At 42.8% G+C, this 22,945-nt stretch overlaps 1 protein-coding gene across 3 annotated transcripts in view; it reads left to right on the top strand.

Annotated features, from left to right (window-relative positions):
- Positions 1-22,945, top strand: part of CRTC3 (CREB regulated transcription coactivator 3) — a 97,812-nt gene that overhangs the window by 60,873 nt on the left and 13,994 nt on the right. For all 3 annotated transcript variants that reach the window (XM_058542504.1, XM_058542503.1, XM_058542502.1), the window contains exons 4-9: positions 3,985-4,046; positions 5,479-5,541; positions 7,642-7,742; positions 14,267-14,302; positions 17,380-17,465; positions 19,050-19,099. In XM_058542504.1, coding sequence (XP_058398487.1) covers positions 3,985-4,046; positions 5,479-5,541; positions 7,642-7,742; positions 14,267-14,302; positions 17,380-17,465; positions 19,050-19,099 — 398 coding nt within the window. The remainder of the gene's footprint in view (positions 1-3,984; positions 4,047-5,478; positions 5,542-7,641; positions 7,743-14,266; positions 14,303-17,379; positions 17,466-19,049; positions 19,100-22,945) is intronic.

Genomic DNA, 22,945 nt, shown 5'->3' with positions numbered 1-22,945 from the left:
CATGCAGAAGAATTATGAAAAATGCCTTCCTCTAAAAGAGATGTGTTTTTAGAAATAAAAACAAGTGTTTAGAGAATTTCTGATTTGTATTCCCAATACTGTTTGAGAGTATATCTAGGAAACTGGCATGGACAGTCGTGGAGAGATTCCTTAAGACCTGCCAGTGTTAGGAATGGCTTTCCTCTTTGGAATAGGCCTCACTTTGATTCTCTTCATACAATGAGATGAAAATTTTAGGACACTGGTCTGTAGAACACTGTTTCTTTGAAATGCCTGGCCTATTACGTTTGAGAAATGTAATAGGTGCCCTCCAAGAGGTTGCCGTATTCAGTGTGCCCTCTTGGAGCTTCACAGTTTATATTAGGGGTCTGAGAAGCCCTGCAGTTAAGAAACTTCTTATCTTTAACCCAGGGTTTCCAAAACTTGTTTGATCACAAACCCCAATTTTTACCTAACACCCATTAGAGATTTCCATCTCAAAGGACAAGGAAATGCTAGTCTTTAGAGTTTTAAGGGAAAAATATTCTGACTTCAAAATTCCACATGCAACCTATTTGTCACTCGTGTGCTGAGGTAAATAGGAAGAACTTCTCATATATGCAAAGACTCAAAATAATCCCACTATATCATATACCTCCTTTAAAGTTTGACTTTAAGATGTTTTCTAGCAGGACATAGTTGCAGGTAAAGGGACAAGAGGAAGTAGAGTGGTCGTGAAGACGTGGTTGAGAAATTAAGAAGGAACCTAATTGTGACCAGTTTTATGTATTAAATCTGACCCTGGAACTCGTCTTGGTAAGTGGGTCCTATGAAGCAGACTCCGAGTTCACTTACTCTGCCAGCTGCATGGAAGGTCACAGGCCTGCCCCACAAACTCCGTCCCTGGTAGAAGACAGAGTTACAGGGGGCAGGAGAGAAAATGGCCAGCCTCCCGGCTGCCCCTAGAAGGCAGTTCCTGAGCGCTGCCCCAGGTGCACTTACCACAAGGAAATAGGAAGCCAAAAGAAGACCCCTGGCTGTGCTCACAGCCGCCAGGTGGGCAGCATGAAAAAAGACAGGGTGGAACTTGTTTGCAGCTTCTGTCTCAATAACCTCACCCACGGGTAGGTGGGCCGACAGATGTTCTCTCTTATCAACAGAAAAGCTCCTCCCCTTCCTTTGGGGAAGAGTGAGTAAGAACTTTCCCCCAACACTCTCCGAGTTGAGGAGTAGGACTCGGAGTCCCCTTGTCAATGGATTGAGGCAGGAGCATGAGGAGAAGGATTTTCCTCCATAGAACTGCAGGGACTTGGAAAAAGAGAGAATAGACTGGATAACTCGGAGATTTCCAGCTAGAGCACCTAGGTAGATGGCACCCTCCATTACATATGATGGGCTATAAGAAGAGGAGCAGATGAGAGGAAGGATGATTAGTTGGGTTTTAGATGGAATTTGAGGTACTTTTGGTAGAAAAGCCGAGTAGGCAGTTGGAAATATGGACTTGGAGTTCATGAGAATTATTGGGAGCTAGAGGTATGGATTTGTGAGTTACTGGACTGTGGGTGATAGTTGGAGCCAAAGGCGTGGTTGGGACTGACTAAGGCGAGCATGGAGGACAGGAGTGGGGGCCCCGCTCTCAGAGTCTTCTAGGGCACTCTTCCCAAGGTGTCTGCCCAGGGTCTCCAGCCTTCTGCCCTGCTCCCACTCTCAGTGGTACCCAGTGATTTGGAGGCCCTTCCCCCCACCCTGTTCCTTTGAGAGCAATGCAAACAGATGTGGGCTGAGAGGCTATGAGGCCTGCAGAACTCAGGGAGCATCAGGATTGAAGGCAGAGGAGGAGGAACCAGCAAAGGAGCTGAAAAGGAGTGCACGGGGGATAAACAAAAAGGTCCATGATAATGTGGGATTGTTTTTTAACATAGGTTTAACTAACTAAGGATGAGGAGCTGGTCTGGCTTGTTAAAAACCCTGTCACCTGTGCTGCTCTTCTGTTTGTTTGCTGGCAGCTGGCAGGCACTCCAAAAATGTTTGTTGAATTAAATGGTAAATTCAAGTTTATAAATGAGTACTTTTTTCTGTCTTTAAGTTGTTTTTTAGGGCATATCAGTGTTGTGAAGTAATTAAAGCTATGTAAATGAAGTTTTCTAACATCTTCAGAAGAACAAATAAACCTTTTCTAGGTTTTCCTTCTGTTGAGTTTAACTGTAAGCTAGTAACATTCGTGGTTCTCTTGATGTCAACTGTTCTTGGGTTTTTGAATACCCATTAAATGAGATGTGACAGTGAGAATTAAGAGAGCTCAGAGGTCACGTCTTTAAACTTTTGATGCCTTAGCCTAGTCATCTTAAAAATTTCAGGAAATTACTACATTTTCATTTTGTTAATTTATATTAGAAAGGCTAAAATACTAACTTATACCTCAACATTGGAATAATCAATGCTTGATTATTACGTTACTGTTATACCACTGCATTCTAATTTGTATGACCAGTACTGGATAATTGGACTTAATGACTTTAAGGGTGGCAGTGTACTGAGAGAAGTGGTAAACTTCTGCTTCATGACATTAAGCTTTCTGGACAGAGATCCATCAAACTCAGCAGAAAAGAGAAAGGCAGATAACCACAGGTGATGAGACTCACTGCCTTCTTCCTAATGGCTCTGCCAATTAAAATACTGATACACTTCGTCTCTCAGAGGGACTTCTTATTTCTCTGTCACCGTTTCCTCTTCTGTCTCCTACTGTGGTCTGTTCTCATCTGTTCTTCATGTACATTAAACCTAGTAGTTAACATTGAAGAAGTACCTCTCTTTTGAAATATCTGTTTTATTGTATTGACTCGGTTTCAGATTAAGAAATAAGAAGACTAGATACGACACAACTAATACACAGAAAGTGAAACTTGTGATCATAATGCTTCTCCTGGCAAAGGAAGCACCTCACACGAAATCATTAAGAACTCATTGGTGTCCATGTTTTACTAACACCAGGCCTGCATGATCCCCTCTCCATCAAGGCTCCCATTTCTTCCTGAGCCCAAGCAGATGATGCCTTCTTCTATAAAGACTCACTAAAAATTTTTTAGCAGGAAAGTAATATGATTAAAAATATTTTAAGAAGATTGTTCTTTGGGCGTAATTTAAATAAATTAACCAAAACGGCTCTACTGCACTCAGCGTGTACAGTGCAGCATCACATTTGTATCTTCATGTGTCTGGAATATGTTCTGAGGCATGGTAGACCCAGTGGAGAATGCAGAATTTATAAAACAGAGCCCCTGACAACCTAAGGAAATTAACATTTCTTCACAAATTGAATGCAGCTTTCTTTTGATTATAAATAACAGGAACCCTCCTTAACTTGAAAAAAGGAAATTTATTGGCTTATGTCACTGGAAGCCCAAGGGCTAAATCCAGGGATTCATACAGTAGTATCGAGACTCGGTATTTGTGAGGTGCTACGTCTGTGTTGACGTCATGAGTAGACAGGCTTTCTCCAAGGAGAGAAACCCAGATTCACTTGGTCCTCAGGCTCACCTCTTCAATTGGGGGCACTCCTTTTTTACCCCTCAATAGCACTGTTTTTGGTCCTGTTTGTGTCGTGAGCCCATCCCTGAACCAATCACTATTTCCAGGGGGATAAGGTACCTTGACTGGAAGTACTGGCCTGGGTACATCCCATGGGACAGGAAGGCCTGCAATGAATGACAGCCTCACCAGGTTTGGGGTAGGGGTGGAGGGAGTTCTTGAAAATAAAAGATGCTGGGCAGGCAAAAAAAAATAAGAAACACCCCACAAGAATCATGCAAAGACAGCACTGGTCAGAAGATAGAGGAATAGACTTTCCAGAGGAAGTTGATAAGAGCAAGCATGGAGGAAAAGCTAGAGGGTGTAGAGATAAAGATAAGAACCGAAAACTCAGTTGTTTAACTCTCCACCATTCCAGCTTCTTAATTCTGCTTCACCTTTCCGTTGATTTTATTTTTCCTTTATTAAAAATTCTACTTTGATGGTAGTACTTTTGGAGCCATTTACTCCTCACAGCCCCTGGATGAGAGTTGGCCAAGGTAAGCAAGCTGTATTGTAAAAGATATGATGGGCATGTGTTATTTTCAGATAGTTTTACTTGATTTTATCCACCTTGAATGTTTTAGAAATTTCTAATATAAGGCGTAGAATCTTGTTTTCTCTTATAAAACTTAAGTCTTTCCATGTATAATCGTAGGGTTATATGAAAGTCTAAAATGAAAAGTTATTTAAGTAAATCTAGATCTTCATACTTAAAACCAAATGAAAACACATTTTGAACACATTTACTCATAGAATACGCCAATTTGGAATTCTTATATTTGAGACATGGAAAAATAAATTTCTTTTCTCAGGGTGTCTTAGTAAGCCACTAAAAATAACAAAAGCTTTAGTCAGCTCCTAAAATGCTAATTTGCACAGGGGATTTGATTTAGGGTCTCTGAGTATTTTTGTATGTAGAGTATATATACAAAAAAATTGAGTATTTTTGAGTCTAGAGGGTGGTAGAATATAAAATTAACTGAAAAGACTGCTACATCCATTGTGTGTGTGGTATCATTTTCAGATCACCAAGTCAGATTTAGGAGTCATTTGAAATGTACATATTGAAGCAATTGAGCTCTCTGGGTTGAGGTCTCCTCTCTATCCCTTCTCTGGGCAAGTACTGGCTGAGCCCTTACTGTGGGTGATCAGGACCTGGCAAAGGTCAGCATTAAGATGGGTAACAGCGGGCTCCGACCTCAAGTAGGTTTTCAAGTACTCTCAAGAATCTTGGGATCCAAGGTTGTAGAATTAATATAATATTGTGTTTTAAATCATAAAAAGACATCTCCAAACTGATATTTTAAAAATCTGTATCCAAGAAAAAATGTCTTATGCTTTCCAGAGCCCTGGGATTAGTTAGATTAATATTTTCATAAACTGGGTAACTGCAACATTTATATTCCTCTTCATGGCCATCTGTATGGGAATGCAAAGTTTTTGCATCCGGGCAAAAGTTTTTGCCAGGGCACCCCGTACACACACACACTTGGGGTGTGTGATAAGGAGTAATTTTTTATACATCTGGAGTAAGATCTCAGATCCCCTAGAGAGGAGTTGGTCGTAGATTTGAACTGTTTCAAAAGGCATTCAAAGGTGCCTGTTTGCTCTTCCTAAACAAACAAACAAACAGAAATTCCTTATATGCCCACCTGGCTAATCCTGTTCTCAAGGATGTGGTAGCTTTTATCATGGAAATCAGAAATCACAGGGACTGGAGAGATCCTTCAGTCTGACCTCATTTTAACAGCGATGAGCACAATGAGTGAGGCTTGGAGCATTCTGCAGACTTTCCTTGGTTCTGCAGCTGGTGACTGGACGAGCCGGTTCCCAGACCCAGGCCTGAGGCTCTCCTTTACTCCCTGTGGATTGAACTTCTCTTCTTTTTATGTTATTCATATTCATATTTTATGTTATGTTATTTTAAAGGCAGCAGCCTCCTTGGAAAGAAGAAAAGCATCCTGGGTTCAGGCTAACATCTGCACTTAACAGGTACATGGGTTGTTTCCTAGTAGAAATAAATTTTAAAGAAGACAAATCCATTTGATTGTCCTGGTGTTCTTTATATATTATCTAGTTGCCAGGGTATGTTCAGATCAGTTGTGGGTTATATAAGTGTTAAGAAAAAAAAAAAAATCTCCCACCATTTATTGAGTGTCTGCACGGGACAGTATAGCACAGTGTAAGAACAAGAGGGCTGAGCAGGACTAGAGTTTGCCTCTTAGTCAATTTGTAACCTTGAACAAATTATTTAACTTCTTCATGCCTCAGTTCACTCATCTGGAAAAGGAAGATAATAGTACCTGTGTCTATGGGGGATGGTTGTGAGGGGATGGTTGTGAGGATTAAATAAGATGTATAAGACACATGGGAAGCGTAAGTATTCAATAAATGTTAGCTATTATCATGATCATGACTACAGTGGTGAGTGTTCTACGTAGGTCATTTTTTTCAATCCTGATAACATCCTACAGGAATGAGTATTATTTTCTCTTCTAAGAGGTTAAATGACTTGTCTAAGGCCACTTAGCTAATATGTGATGGAACTGGGATTTTAAAAAAAGCTTTTTATAGTGCAAAATTTTAAACATACACAAAAGAGAAAAGAGTTATAAGTCCCTGGGCCCATCCTTCAGCTTCAGTACTTATCAGCATTTTGCCATCCTTGTGTCTTTCTACCCCGCCACCTCCCAGCCCCATTGGCTAGATATAGTATTTCACCTGTAAATATCTCTAACAGTATAAGGCTGATCAGAACGTTTTTAAAAAAACATAACCACATGCCATTATTATACTTAACAAAATTAACAATAATTCCTTCCTATTATCTAATATCCTGTCCATATTCAGATTTTCCCAGTTGTCTCTCTGCATTTGCTATTCTTTTGAGTCTCTTTGAATCTGTAAAGGAGCTGGAATCTGAACTCAGGGCTCTCTGATCCCAGAGTCTACACTCTTCCTGTTGCATCACACAGGTTCTGAACTGCCTCTTCCCTCGTCTGAATACAACACAGCCATGGTGCTCAGTGTCAGGCCACAAGGCTCAATGGTCACATGAGGCTGTTACCTGGAACAGACCACAAAGAAGCATTTTAGGCTAATTCAAAGTTGCTCACAAGTTCTTTTTATGGCAGTTTGACCCTTGGATGAGATAAGTAAATAATCATCTCTTGGAGTCAAGGCTGTGTATAAGTTGGAGCTGTCTGGGAGAATTTGAGAAATTTGCTATATATCAGCAGTTCCCAAACTTCTTGTCTTAGGACTCTTTTACAATCTTAAAGACCGTTGAGGCCCTCAAAGAGTATTTGTTTGAGTGAGTTTATATTTGATATTTTCTATTGATATTGGAAATTAAATTGACAGATTTATAAAAGATACTAATTAATACATTTAAAAATAACAAAATGACAATAATAAACTCATTACATGTCAACATAAATAATACTTTTTTAAGAAGCACAGTTATATTTTCTAAAACAAAAAAATTACTGAGAAGAGTGGCATTGTTGTACCTCTTATAAATCTCTTGAAGATAGCTGGATTCTCTGTTGATACGTTCAGTCTGTGGTGCCATCACCCATCACACAGCTGCTGGAAAACGCTACTGTGCTCGTAAGGGAAGGAGAGTGAAAGGGCAAAGACTTTAACCTTGCATTCTCCCTGGGAGGGTTTGAGAACCACTGCTATAGGTGATCCTTCATATAAGGAGTTATTCTCAAGTAGAGAAGAATCTAGTGCAGCCACAGAGAACACACTGGTCACAGTGATCTTCTGAGTTGCGAGGAAGAACAGGAAGTTAGTTAGAGGAAGCCATGAATCTGAGGTCTTCCTTGTTGAAATAGATCATTATTGCCATTAGCTTCAAAGTGTAAGACTATGCAAGTACAAATTAAAATCTTTTTGGATGTGGGAGATCCTCAGAGGGTGTTATTGATGTAAGGGACTTCAAGTAGGTCCCAAGCCCTCATTTTATGGATAATTGTAAATCAGTTTTTCTTGCCTTCTCTCCTGTTGGTAATTTTCAGCAAAGAATATTGCATTTTCACTAAGGAAAAATGGATTTTCAGCCAGACTCTCTCCTCCTCCCCTTAGGACCAATTCTGATTCTGCTCTTCATACGAGTGCTCTGAGCACCAAGCCCCAGGACCCCTATGGAGGAGGGAGCCAGTCGGCTTGGCCTGCTCCATACATGGGTAAGACACACAGGCCTACTGCTAACAGCATCTCGGCTTTCTCATTCTGTCCTTTAGGAACCAAGAGGAGAAAAGCTTAAGTGGTGCATGCACTTTGACAGTCTTCAGAGAAAAAGCTCCTAGCAGGGGAAATGTGTGTGTGTGCATGATGAAATGAAAATGGAGCTTACAACATCATGTACTTCTCTCCTGCCTCTTCCACTGCGGATTCTCCCTTCTTGGCCCTCGAGCTTCCTCTCCTCCCCCACCACACTCCCTTTTTTAGGGCTTCGTCATTTTACTTGGACTCATGGTAACTTTCTAACTGGCTCCTTATTTCTGGTCTTATATCCCTCTAATCCAGTTGTATGTTGGGTTCTCTAAAGGTCCTGTTTTCCCATCCAGGATCTGAACAAACTGAGAAATCAAACCAGAAGTGACAGATGGAGCTCAATATCACCTTTATTACTGACAAGAGGAAATGGCTTCTCTCTGTGGGTCGATGGCCTGTTATGACTGAACCCCAGAATGAGGCCGACTCCCCAGTGGCCAGCGGCACTGGCCCAGGGTGGCCTCCTTGGGAGAAGTACTGAGGACAGACTGAAGGGCAGGGTCAAGCAGAGAAGACACGCTCTCTGAGAGAAGGCACGCTCCTGAGCAGGAGAAGAGGAAGCCGAGCTGGAGCCGGGCATTGCCTGCTCAGTTGTGCCCCATTCTGCCGGTCGGGTCATTGTTCCACCTCCCTTGGGCCAGAGTGAATAACAGGGTGGAGAGAGGCCAGAGTGCCCAGGAGTGGGGAAAAGGCATATTCACACCATCTGCATCCAGAGTGAACCAAAATCTGATCATAGTACTCTCCTGCTTAATCCTGGTTGCTACCCCCTCACCTCCAGGAGAGAGTCCAGATCTCCCAGTTTGGAACGACAGGAGCTCCAGGATCAGGCCCTTGCCTACCTCTCTCCCTTCTCTCCTCACTCACCAGCCTCACTCCTCGAGTCAGCCACATGAACCACTTTGGGTTCTACTAATGTTTCTTCCTGTTCCCATGTCTTCCTCTTTTAATTCACTCCTGGCCTACCAAATCAACACCCTCAGCTTTGTCACCATTCCTATGGTGCCATCCTTGACCTTCCTCTCTTTGCCATCCCAGAACTACCCATGTCCTTCTAACATCCCAAAGCTCCTACATATAGATGGTTATCTTGGCACCTATGTCACTTGACTGCCTTTCTCATGGATGTGCTTCTCTCTTTCTGCTCAGTGTAGATTTCTTTTTTTTTTTTTTAATTAATTTATTTTTCCCCCAAAGCCCCAGTAGATAGCTGTATGTCATAGTTGCACATTCTTCTAGTTGCTGTGTGTGGGACGCGGCCTTAGCGTGGCCGGAGAAGCAGTGCGTCGGTGCGCGCCCGGGATCCGAACCCGGGCCGCCAGCATCAGAGCGCACGCACTTAACCGCCAAGCCACGGGGCCGGCCCTCAGTGTAGATTTCTTAACGTCAGCATCTTAATGGTCTTGTCTCCAGCATGGGCCTGGCACAGAGGAGCCCTCAGTGATGGAGAAGTGTGGAGAAATTACACAATGGCTGACGTGTAGAGCTCTCGCTAAAACATACTGTGGGTGCTGACATCTCACCAGCACTTGAAACAAGGCTGGTTCACTAAGACACATTCCAAGCCTGCCTTTCTGGGGTTTATAATCCAGTGGGAACAATGGTCTTGAATTACCCATTCCATATGCAGGTTTATTCTTGTCCACAAGCAGGGCTATATGTTTGGTCTTGAAATGGGGGAATAAATAAATCTTTGGCCAAGATAATACCAGCTTTTCTGGTTTTCTTAAGTTTTTAGACAATTTAAAGCCTAAATAGTCCCTGTTTCTTCTGAGGAGAACATTCAAGGTCTTATTTCCTTGCATATAGTGGGGATGAGATTTAAGAATAATTGTTGCTGTATTTGTTCCCTTGGTGCAATTCAGAGATAACTACATTTGCCTGAACAGTTGTTTGCTTGTAACGTATGAGATCTTTTAGAATTGTTTAGGGCTCTCTAGCTATGTTTCCACACGTGGGAATATGAGAGTAAAGCTGGCAATTTTTTTGGAATTAGATGTGGGTCCACTGCTCACTGCTTAGGGAAGTGGGATATCTGGGAAGATGGAGTAGTTTAGCTTCAGGATAGATGAGATGGAAATATATAAACAAAGCAGAGACTGTGATCAGTGGTGCTGCCCAGTGAGTGCAGCGAGATCTGAGTCTCCCTGAACTGTGAGGGGACCAGATTGATAGGTTTTTACCCTGGAACCTCGAATGAAGAGCTACATTTCTGCCTCTGCCATTCCTTCGTGTTGCCCTCTGTGCAAAGTTTATGCTTCTCTGGAAAGGGCCAGAGACCTAGAAAGAACAAGGAAATCATGAGTAATTTAAGTAAGGAGCTTGTGAGGCCTTCATGCAGAGAGAAAAGAAAGTAACTAAAGAAAGTGATTGAGTGAAGTATTTATGCTGAGTGATGTAGCCTCTGAGGGAAGAGGTGAGAAGTGTCAGAAGGTGTGAGTGAGGATGAATAAGGATGGCAAATGAATGTAAATGTTGATTCTGGTAGACAGAGCCCTAAGAAAAGCAGAAAGAAAGAATGAAATCCTGGAGCAGAATTCCTGGGTTGACGTGAGAATCGTGGAGCTCAGTCTTTTCAAATCAGCAGTTAGAAATTGTTGGGCCACAGTATCTGACAACCATGGAAGGTGAGCTGACCTCCAGCCCAAATGTCTGAGCTGTGTGCCTGCTTCTGCATAGTTGCCCTGCAAGTATAGCAGAACTCAGAAACACATCCAAATATGGATGTGTTTACATGGGAAAGCCAGTGTGTTTAAAATATTATTCAAGTCTCCAAGGATAGGAATTATTTCTGGAGAATTATATTTGTTGGTGAGAGCTATTTTAAATAGTTTCATGTATTTTCCCCCTGTAATTCATTAAAGTTTTTTATTTTCTTTCCTTTTGGATTTGAAAATATCAACTAGCTTTGCAAAAAGGTATTTCTTATTATAGGACCAACCAAATAAAGTCAAGATTAAAAAAGTGATGGGAAAATATAATTGAAGCCCAGAAATGGGCTCCATAGCAGAAGCAATAATAACTGCTCTTTCCCTGGGAATCTGTCCTTAGCATAATGATGTATCCTCAATTAATGTTTCCACTATTTATTTATTTTTTTGGTTGTGAGCAGATAATAAGGGAGCATCTGCTCATAGCTTAACTACATGAGTAATAAACTGTGATACATTCATGAGCAAAGGTTTGTGTCCCAAGAAAATAAAGCCATTAATCTGATACATGTTTAGTAGTTTTCATAATGGTCATTGAGTTGCATGACAATTAGGCATACATGGTAAGCAATTGATGTAAATGACAGAAGTAAACTTTTATTCAACCAAGCAAGATTTTTGTGACTTCTCTTCTTGTTTAATTATCCAGCGTCTTTAAGGAGAAATAGCGATCATTTCCCTGGCAGCATGTGCACTTTAATTATCATTTCACACACACACAGACGGGCAAGCGTAAGGACTCTCTGTGACACTTGCCCTGTCCCATAGCCCAAGACTGTCTCCTAACTCCCCTCCACTCATCACCAGCGTGTGGGGGAGGGGGCTGGGTGGTCCCTGTCCTTTCAGGGAGCAGTCTAGAGCTGAGGGCAGGAGAGTGCGTGAGAGCTCTAGATGCTGAGTACTGCCGGCTTTGGGGAGGACAGCCCTGACTGAGCTCCTCCTCTGGGAAGGAAGTGTGCTGGACCTCTCTGACCTTCCAACAAGTCATTCAACACCTTTCAATAGCTCAGACCTGCAGAGTTAAGGAGAAGGTTTAAAATGCAAATAGCCCTGAAAGAAGTGAGCCTGTTAGTGACACTTGATTGCACAGACAGGAGGGAGAGGGGAGGGGCACAAGCATCCCAGATCTAAAGAGGCAAAAGGTGTCACCCAGATGGCAGGAGGGCCCAGAAGGGGGAGGCTGAAGCACCAGAGCCTTCTTAAAGGACACACTCTGGGTAAGTGATCTACCTCTTGTCGCCTATCTACTCAGCAAATCGAGACGGTGCTAGGACTTATTTTAGATCCATCTGGTACAGGAGCGAGGAGTGGGAACATGGTCTCCATTACACTGAGGAAGTCAGCCCTCGGGGCTGTGAGACCCAGAGATTTCCTGGAAGACAGCCTTGCTGTCCCATCCCTTGCAGGACTGATGCAAATGAGTTTTCTCTGTTTCCAGATATGCCGTCAAAACTCACTCCTTTTTATTTTTAACCCTTTATTTGTAGTGTCATAGCCTATGATATTATTTACCCAGTAATAAAAATCCAAGCTTCAATATTTTGGTTATGTGTTAGCTTGATGCTAATGTATCAGTTACCACCACCACCATCCTTCTAGTCACTGAAACTCAAAACCTGGGAGTCATCTTTAATTACTCTCATTCCCACACCCCTCACACCCATTCCTTAGCCAAGTCCTGTTCATTCGATCCCTGCAGTGTGCCTCAAATCTGCCTCCTCTTTTCTATCCTCACTGCCAGTACCCTGCTTCCTTCTTGCCTGGACTGTTATATTGGTTTCCTACCTGGTCTCCCTGCCTTTAGGCTTTCTCCTTTCAATCCATCGCATACTTGGCTGCAAGAACGTGTTCTCCAAAGCTTAGCTGTAATCATGTCGCTTTTCTAATCAAAACCTTCTCTTCCTACATCATGCCACATTACTGGCAGCCTCCTTCAATCCAGCCTTATCCCGCATCGTTCCTCCTGTCTTGTGCTCCAGCCAGACCTACCATTCTCTGCCCCTGCTGTACACGCTTTCCTCTTCCTCCTCCTGTCTTTACACTGGGGCATCCCCTTCACCCTCACTCCCAAGTGTGTACTCTCTCCAGGTACAGCAAGTTGGACATTCTGAAGGCACACAGGCCAGAGTTCTAGTACCAGAACTTACCAGCAGTGTGATCTTGGGGGTGACAGTAGCGCCTACCTCGTAGGATTGCTGTGAGATCATCTGTGTAAAGTGCCTGGCATGTAGGAAGCAAACAGTAATGCTGGCTCTTGTTATTATTATTATTCTCATCATTATCCTTCAATGCCTAACTTAGGTGTCACCTCCTCCATGAAGCCTTCTGTTCCAGTCTGACAGAGAGGGTGGCACTAATGGGATATCTTGTGGGGTATCTGCTCACCACTCAGGCAGTTTCACAAGGTAGTCCTCAGTTGAGTCCTCATGTTCCAGGGACAGATCAGCCTTACTTTAAACTGAAAACTGGCCTTACTAATTAAATCTAGAGGGATTGGTGTCTTGATGATGAAGAGATGCTTCAACATACCATACCAGGTGGCTGTATAAAACTTAGTTTTTTATTTGTATTAGGGTATTTACTTTTGAGCGATCAGAATGGTCAGGTTCCCTGCCCTTTTTCAATATGAGCGTCCCAGGGAAGCCAAAATATGCCTCAGAGCATGCCTCCCCTCCTTCGGCAGTGCCATTGCAGAGCCGAGCCTCTGTCTCTCTGCACCTCACTTTCTAGTGTTCTTCTGCTCACGTTGCCTTTCTTTAGATGTGTGAAATCATGATTAAGCTATCGCCTCGTCCAGGTCTCTCAGAGAGTGAGGGACCATCTGTAGTTGAGTCCTCTGAGGTGATTATTAATGTAGATTCGTGGGCCCATTCTCACACTTTCTGAATCAAAATCTCTGAGGTTTGGGCCCATGAATCTGCATTTTAACAAGCCTACCCAAGTGGTCTTTTTGTGCCCTCAAGTAAAGTTTTAAATCACTAACTTAGATTCTCTTTCCATAGGCCTCAGAGAAATTCTGTATTGATGAATGTGTTTCATTTGTCCACCTCTTAGTGCTCCTAGGGATTCTCAGTGTTGCCTGGCTCCTGGGCTCCACTAGAATTTTATATCTTCCACCTGTGTTAGAGAAGTTGCTTCCCTGTCCTGTCTTCTCACCTACACTGTGTCACCTGGCCACACCTAGCACTTACTCATTGCAGGAACTTAAATGCATGTTGAATGGATGATTATAGACATTTTGTTTAAGTTTTATAGACTAATCAGGTTAACTTATAGATTAAGCTCATCCAGAAGCATATCTAAACTTTAAATAAGCTACGTTTAAAAATTTTATCCTGGTTTTATATTGAAAACTCTTTTGGTATATTTGATTTCTCCAAGGAGAATGCTAACATATTATATTCTTGGCACGATGCTTTGGTTTTAGCTTAGAGCAATAGGATATACAATACTTGTCACCTGTAATATATTTTATAGATTAAAAATACTTTATTCAGACAGAATTTATTCCAAGTCAAATTTTTAAAACTTTGCAAATAGCTATTCATATATACTATTTACATTGACTGAGACACCATATAAACTTCTTTTTAAAATAAGTTGACTGCAAAAATATTTATAACAATATACAGCATGGACTTGCAAATCAGAAAGAGTGACTAATTCATGAACAAATAAAAATGAAAGCACCACATAAACGTGTGTTTTTTATTTCCCACTAGGTTTCTGTGATGGAGAGAATGATGTACATGGGGAAGGTATGAACTGATTTTGCCTACCTGTGCTGAGTGGGATACTGACCGTAGTGTACATAACCTTTTTCAATGTCTGAACTAATTAATACTTATGTTTTCAGGACTTCCCCAAATGCTGATAACTTCTGATTGGTTTACTTTTCTGAGATGCTCTATAAAATTAAGGCTAGCCGTGATGAAGGATGAGAAGGAAAATGTGTAGTTAGATTACAAGGTTCCTCATCATTAGAGTCCCATTAGTCCCTCAGTCATAAGGTTGTGCAGAGAAGCAAAAGTTGTAACCACATGAAAATATTAATGAGTTGGTCACTTAACCCATTAGTTATTCCAGTATCCTTCCCTCCTCAGCTATCTGTCTCTGCAAAACTTAGAAAGTTTTGTGAGTCAATAACTGACAGATGGAAATAAACAATGTGAGGAAAATGCAAATTAATTGCAAAATGAAATTGCAGATCTTGTAGAAGGTACTGAGTTTCATAAAGCTGGTTAAGTAACGTTGAAGGTCTACTGAAATGACACTCAAAGCCACTGACAAATGAGGGTCTGACACAGTTCATTTATTCATTCAGTACCAGGCAATGTTTCCTTTTCCCTAAATCTTTATAATCTGAAATTTAATTTTCATAATCTGAAAGTGAACAGCTAAATTAGGTTTATGTATCACAGAGATAAGGACTCACAGGGAATATGATAAATGGGGAACATCTTGCACCAGAGGCACAATTCTCTGTCATTATCCTATCTACTCCTTTTCTGGGCAAGCCATTTTAGGCCATGAATAAAATCATGAAAAGTTGAAACGTCAATAAATACCTAATCCACTAGGACAGAAATAAAGAAATGGCTTCAAGGTTGTTTGCATTCCCCCAAATGAATTCTCTGAAGAATTCCCAACCAATCTTGGATATGAAAAGAGACTAAAAACAATGAACTTCTTTAAGGAAACAATCCCCTTTAAGGCATTAGAGTCTGCCCCAGCCATATTCCTGTGGCCGAACTTTTTTTTGTGTGTGTGAGGAAGATCAGCCCTGAGCTAACATCCAAGCCAATCCTCCTCTTTTTTTTTTTTTGTGAGGAGATCAGCCCTGTGCTAACATCTGCCAATCCTCCTCTTTTTTTTTTTTTTTTTTGCTAGGGCCAGTCTTCCTAGGCTAACATCCATGCCCACCTTCCTCCACTTTATATGGGATGCCGCCACAGCATGGCTTGCCAAGCGATGCGTTGGTGAGTGCCCGGGATCCGGACCAGCGACCCCCAGGCTGCCGCAGCAGAGCACGCACACTTAACCGCTTGTGCCACCAGGCCGGCCTCCAAATCCTCCTCTTTTTGCTGAGGAAGACTGGCCCCATCCGTGCCCATCTTCCTCCACTTTTATATGGGACGCCACCACAGCATGGCCTGACAAGCAGTGCATGGGTGCCCACCCAGGATCCGAACCCTGGGCCGCCAGCGGTGGAGCGCGCGCGCACTTAACCCTACGCCACTGGGCCGGCCTCTCCTGTGACCAAACTCTTATGAGAAGTAGCCTAGAGTCACGAAGCCACCTCACTCAGCCCTTGAAACTTTTCCTGTCGTCCAACAATACCTTGCAGAGCAATTTTTTATTCTTGATTCTCTTGTTGTATTGCTCTATGAAGGCCATCAAAGCCCATTGTTCCTGTCCTCCAGGCTGTTGAGAGTCAGCTGTGGGGCCAATGTTTACCAGGCACTGTTTTAAGCTCTGCCCAGCAGTGAATAAAATAAAAGCCCTCCCTCATGGAGTTTACATTTCTGAAGCAGTTTATATGTATTAACAATTAGGCAAGGTAACATTTGAAGGAAAGGAACTCAAACAAGAATATTGACAAAATAAGGTTTCCAAAAGAGAGTGATTTGAATATCAGGATTGAGAGAAACACCTGGGAGCATTGATGAAGCCTGGAATATCTGAGCAGAACTGACTGCTGTATGAAGTTGCCGAGTAGGTTAACTGTAAAGAGCATTGTGTCATTCTGAGAAGTGACTTTGAAATTGTGGTCTCTGTTTTAAGTGACTTCTTTCTGGGGTCTGCCATCCTTGGGTAACAGGTTGTCCTGTGTGGGGCTAAGACAGGACAATCACGACAGTCACACTGGAGCTTACATGGTCACCAGAACCTAACAGCGTTCGTACTTCTGAGCCGTCACCAGTGTCTCTAATGTTGAATTCCCTTCCTGACATCAGATCCCTTAATTCCTGAGGGCTGGACCTTTTCTGGTTTCCCTCTGAGAACAAAAAGTTTTCCCTTTATTATGGCTCAGCACTCCCGTTTTACCTTGCATGACTGAGAGTGTTAAAGCAGAAAGCTCTGGAATGGTTGTTTCGTAGCATTGAAGAGCCAGTAGGGTCCCTTCAGCTACCCAGCCTCAAATCTTCTGGGTTCTCAATTCCTCTTTATCCCGCATTCCCAGCCCCTTTCCAAGGAGCTGCACTGCCGCTATCTTCCATATAATATCCTCTTCTCTCTTTGTTACTTTCCTCATTTCATCTCTTCTAGATTATTGTGGGTCTCTCTTCTTCCCTCTTCTTCCATTATCTCCTTGCCATGTGTGCAGCGTCCACCCTGATCTGGCCTCAACCTTCCAAAGTTTATTTCCTACCACTCTTCTTTACTTCCCTACACTCCAGTTGAAAAGAGTGGCTCTACTCAATAGTTGTCACCATTTCCCCTCTCCCTGGGCCTTCTTTCTTATTTTCTCCTCTCTGGGAATGCACTTTTCCTATGCCTGTCAAGGGCTTCTCTCAGCGCCCGGCTCCAGAGGCCTGCCGTGGTCTCTTCCTTGTCTGCACTTCAGCAGCACGGCTCCCTTAGCGCTTGTGGGCCTCCACTCATTTCTCCTCTCAGTCATGGGTATTTATGTGTTGTCCTTTTCCCTCGACTAGATTATAAATTCCTTAAAGGCCAAATCCCACAGTAATGCTCAAACACCTTCCCTAGTAGACAGTCAATAAGTATTTGTTAAATCAATCATTTTTTCTTTTTACAAAAATAATTTGTTTGGCCAAAGATGAGATGGCTGCCTTCTAATGCGATGAATGTGATGCTTTTTTCCCCCCTTTAGTTGTGTCTTTCCCTGGCCCATTGAAAGAAGAGAATCTATTAAATGTTCCCAAGCCACTGCCAAAACAGCTGTGGGAGACCAAGGAGGTGGGTGAACAGTACTCAGCTGTGTTTGTTGTCCCTGAATGTCTGCACTTCAGAGGCCATTGTAAAATCCTGCAGAGGAGGAAAAAAGAGGAATTGGGAAAAAAGGAAGAGAGGATGTCTGGGGATAGAGATAGGAAGACTATACTAGGGAATGATGGTTCAAATAAAAATTATCACAATTGTGTTGATGAATTAGTGCAGTGATCTGTTCCTAATTTTCATGTGAATTTACTTATTGAGAAAAACCTTTTAGTCCCTCATAACTCATTCATATTACTAAAAGCACAGAAACTTGGTTATAAGTAATAGGCAGACTTTTCTGTTTTTTAGCCAACACCTTCTACCAGTCACCAGCTTCTGTCCAGAATTGCTGATTCACCAGATATTTCTTTCTTTAATCAAGAGCATTTGACCTGAGTCCTCTGGGAGTCAGTAAGCAAGTCATCTGTTTAATGGTTTCCATGAGGCTTTCAGTATTTGTATCCACAGGTGTGCTTGCTGAGCTCCCCCATGGCTCTCTCTGTAAGCCTCACCCACTGTGGAAGAGAGGGAGGCCCACGGTACCTGAGTTGATCTTTCTTCCCATAGGGAAGCTGTGTTGCCTTTGACAGGAAGCAGTTCATCTGTCCCAGCCCTTAGTGATGCTCTGCTGCCATTGCTTGTGTTGTCTCCATTCCTAACTATTCCCACCTGTTTAGGCTTCCTTTGGTCCGGTTCCAGTTTCTTCTGCCAAGTCTACCAAAGTCATTGTTAGCATTAGGATAGGCTTGAAAGGTCTTTTGTAAAAGCAAGATGTATTTGATGTTTAATCTTTTGGGGGAAGAAAAGAGATATGATGTAAAATTGACATACTTCAACATAGGAGGAGGGGCCATACTGTGTCTCTTTGGCTGTGGAAGGTGCAGTGGTGTTAGGGGCTTTTGTCAGAAGATAACTCTGTCTTCTCTTGGAAAGAGCGCAGCGGCACCCACTCTTCCCTGAGTGCCGGGGACTGCTCTCTGGGAAGAGGAACTCACCTCCCTCAGTTCTCACGGATTTGCAGTCCTCTATAAATCATTTCGGGGAGAAGAGTTGAGTCAATAGGTTCATTCATTTTTTTCAATATACTTATTGAGCACCTATTGCCAGGCCTTCTAGGTGCAGAGATACTGCAATAAACAAAATAAAAATCCCTGCCCCCCCGAAGCCTATATTCTAGTTGAGATATTTATTTTCTTCTGACATTAATTTCCTCTTTTTTCACCTTGTTTTGTTTTTCTGTTTTCTTCTTTTCCTCTCAGGCCAATTGGAAAAAGGAATGTTTATTTAAAAGCTCTATATGGAAAATATTGGCCTTTTTGAAGGAAATAATATTCATCTAGAAGATAAATTAAGAAAGCATCAAATTAAGGAAATTTATTAATGTTATGCCACCCTTATGCCTGGAAAAGTGTGGTCAAAACTTAAATGACTATGTGAGGATGCTGTTTATATGTGCTGCTTTCTCTTACACTGACTGGAGCCCCAAGATACTTACAAAGACACTTTTTAAAAATCTGAATTTGGCTTTACAATGAGTAAGCCCAGCTTTCTGTTTCTCCCCAGATTCAGTCCCTGTCAGGGCGCCCTCGATCCTGTGATGTTGGAGGTGGCAAGTAAGTAATGTTCTTTTTGTTCATGGCTCAGAGACTGTCCTGAAGGTTTTCCTGAAAGGAAAGTCTTACTACTTTGTCACAGAATCTGAGAAACTTCGCTTGTTATGTATAAATTGAAAGTCAACTGAATTTTCATAAAAACAACTGTGCTTTTTTGGTACCCATATGTCATTTGTTTAAAGTTATTAAAATTACATAACTACAATAACAAATAAGAATGCCATAAATATATTTGAGAATAACACCACTGACTCCTGGTAAACACGTAATTTGACTGGTAGAAGCAGAAGCGGGCGTTGAGAGGAGCACCCCAGCCTCACACCTTTGGCAGGCCATGGGCACCTGGCAACTTGCTTATGTGGAATGGAAGAGAGTTTCTATGAATGTACTTAATGCTACAGAACTGTACACTTAAAAGGGATAAATTTGATGTATGTATATTTTACCACAATTTTTAAAATTAATGGAATATGAATAAATAGGAAAGTTTGCAAAATAAAAAGTTTCTATGAAACCATTAATTAGTTAGTGTATTTAGTATTATACAACTTTACTCCCTAAAAGATTTGAGACGGTTGATAAAAATACATATAGTACAAAAAAATTAATAAAGACTTTCATGAGGAAATTGGGACTAAGGAAGAACGAGAAGATGAGAGACATAGTGAAGCCCACACGTTAACAGACAACACAGAGGAAACCCATCAGAAGACCAGTTAAATGATGCAGACAGGCAGTTGCCAGGGGAGGAGCAGCTACTCCCTGATGCTGTGACTGGCTGGAAGAAGGCTCTCCCATAGGTCTTCACAAAGAGCACCGCCCCCTTGGGACTTGATGGGCAGTGTCCTGAGAGAGCACCAAGGGAGCTGCGTGAGGCTATTTATCACAGCGTCCCTCCGTGCTGTCCCATGGCTTGGAACCAAAACCAGCTCAAAAACAGCAACTCTTCCAGGGGCCAAAACAATGTGGTTTGAAAATGGGTCCCTCGTATGGTCTAGCTGAGTACCAACACACATTCTAGAGGGTCTGTGGATGAACTAAATCTACTTCAGGCAATCCTTAGATGTTATTGCCCCCAATAAAGCTTTCTATGAGTATTTGATAGCAATGAGTTCAGGGCCCTCCCTGCTGAGCACCTGGAGTGCAGACATTCTTTTTGGCTAGTTAAATATAAACTCGTGTAGTTAACAGCCCACTGAGCTGAGGTGAGGATTGACCTTCTCTTCAGCAAGTCACAGAGCCTGCCAAGACACACGCCCAGACAGAAGACCAGCAGACCTAGGGGTATAGGACATCCCCACAGACAGGGCCATGATTTTCCTCAAGAACCAATTTTGGCTCAACCCTCAGACAAATGAGTGATCCGGGCTCCGAAGGCTTATGTTACAGAGTCAGGCTGCAATACTTGAAAGCCCTTCCCACCCGCCCAGAGCTTCAAAGCAGGTATTTCTTAGGTAGAGAAAGTTGCTTTTTTGCTCTTACATTAGAGGTAGAATTCCATTCAGTGACTCATATTGATTCAAATATTTATTGACCCTCTAATTCTCGGTGCTGGGGTAGAGCAGTGGACAAACCAGATCAAGTCCCTGCCTTCAAGGAGCTAATACTCTAGTGGAGCAAGATGGGCAAAAACAATGAAGCAAGTAAATATACTGTATGTCATGTGTTGGTAAATACAATGAAGAAAACGAAAGCAAAGTAAAGAGACAGGCATCGATGGATGTCAGGGAAGGTCTTCTGATAAGGTGATATGTGACCAGAGCCCAGAATGAAGTGAAGGGGAAGAGGGCTCCAGGCAGAGGGGACACAAGTGCAAAGACCCTGAGACAGGAGTGTGCCTGCAGAGTAAGGAGGCTGATGTAGCTTGGATCTGACTCAGGGTAAGATCAGAATCATCGAAGGGTTTAGAACCAAGGAGAACGTTACCTGCCTTATATCAGATCCAAGAGATGACTCCAGCAGGTATAACTATACTTGGAAAGTTACAACTTGTATTTTTCTCTCATCTAGAGAGATTTTGTTTTGAATGTCGCTAAGGACCTGGTTCACATTGGTCACAGTCACTCTCTTCATCCTTGCTCTGTGCCACTGGCCACTGTTTCTGCCTTCCCCCCTTCCTCCCTCTGCCTTCATCCCCACCTGGTCACCCGTGGATCTTTCTTCTCTCAGTCAGAGCCCATCTGCTCTCGTAGTGAGCAGCTCTGTGTTCTCAAGTTTTTTTTTAGTCCTTGTTCTTTAACCCTATAACCAGTTTCATGCATTCAGCCATCTGAAAGAGAAGATACCACATTCAGCTTTTCTACGCCCAAAATCTTCCTTCTTCCTCATCCATCAAATTGGACACCTTTCCTACCTCCCGTTTCTTTTGTCAGGCCTCCACAATTGTCCCAGTCCTCCTATTTTTACCAAGAAGAGAGGCCATCAGCAATGATGCTCAGCTTTCCATTTGCCCCTAATTCGCCTCGCCATCCTTTTTTCCTAGTCTCAGAGACACGTGTGTCCCTCCTATTCAAGGCCAGTCGCCTTACCCATTCCTGGCCCTTGTCCCCACGGGCCTTTCTGAAGCCTCTCTCTTATCCTTCCCTCTCCTGCGTTTTCAACCTTCCTTCTCTACTAGGTTTTCTCTCTGCGTTTAAATATACTTAAGGATTCTGCACTAGGAAGTCCTTACTTGACCCTGCATGCCCTTTTAGTTACTTCCTCCTCGTCCAGAATTCTTAGCCACACTTTTTGAAAGGATATTTATTCTTGAGCCTTCCTTACTGCTTGTCCACTCCTCAGCCTGCTGTGGCCGGGCTTCCACCCCTTCTGTTCCAGTGGAATTGTCCTCAAGAGACATCCCTTTACATGTCTTCCTATGTTTCGGAAACTCAGTGTCTAAAACAGAATTTGTTATCTTACCCATACCACCTACTCTTATCCCCAGTCTACTTGTACACCCAGTGTTTCCTCTCCTAGTGGGTGGCTCCACCAGTCCCATGCCAGAAAATCAGGAGTCATCCTTGAGTACTTCCTTAAATATCTGTAGACTCCTCCCTGTCTCTCCATCCCCACGGTCTCATTCTGTCATGTTTGACTTTTCAGCAGCGTCGTAACTCACCTCTCTCCCTCCTGGCTCTGTTCCTTACACCCCAGTTCTCCCTCCCCCAAGTCTACTAGCCACACTGTCCTAAGAATGCTTGTGTCTTTCCCCTGCTTTCAACCTTCCACTGGCTTCTTGTGATCAGCACTTCAGTCCAAGCCTCGTGTGCTCTCTGCCTACTTCTCCAGTCCCATCTCCCATCACCACCTCCCCCTCCTAAACTTAACCTCCCTGCAGTCCAGGTTCCTAGGGCACACTATGTCATTTCACACCTCTCTGCTTTGCCCGTGCTGTGAACTCAGCCTGAAGTGATTGTCCTGCCTAGATCATCTGAATTCTTTAGCCTTTAAACTCAGCTCAGAAATCCTCCAGGAAGCCCACTCTAGCCTGCTGCTCATTCCCTCCACACCTTATACCACCAGCGTCTGTTACTGCACTGCTGAGTTGTATTATATTGCAGGTTATTTTCTTTATGGCTTTGTCTGAGTCGTTTGAGGCCCTAATGCCAAAGGCTGGTCCTGGGAGGTGCTCTCCTGATGCCTGCTGTATTGAATTCATCACCTGTTCCTGGCTAATGCTACCTTCCTCTAACCATTCTCCTCCTTTTCAACCTCACTGCTCTTTTCCTAGTTCAGACCTCTACCACAGCAGTAGCCTTCTAACTGGTTCTCCCTGCCTCTCTTTCTGCTCCCTTAAGCCATCTTCTTTACTGTACCCACAGTGGCATTTCTAAAATGTTATTCTCTAGCCTAAACCTGGGCTCC

This window comes from Diceros bicornis, chromosome 5 (assembly GCF_020826845.1).
Source record: "Diceros bicornis minor isolate mBicDic1 chromosome 5, mDicBic1.mat.cur, whole genome shotgun sequence".
Lineage (NCBI taxonomy): Eukaryota > Metazoa > Chordata > Mammalia > Perissodactyla > Rhinocerotidae > Diceros > Diceros bicornis.
Note: the sequence above shows the minus strand (reverse complement) of the source record. Positions and strands in the feature narration are given on the sequence as shown.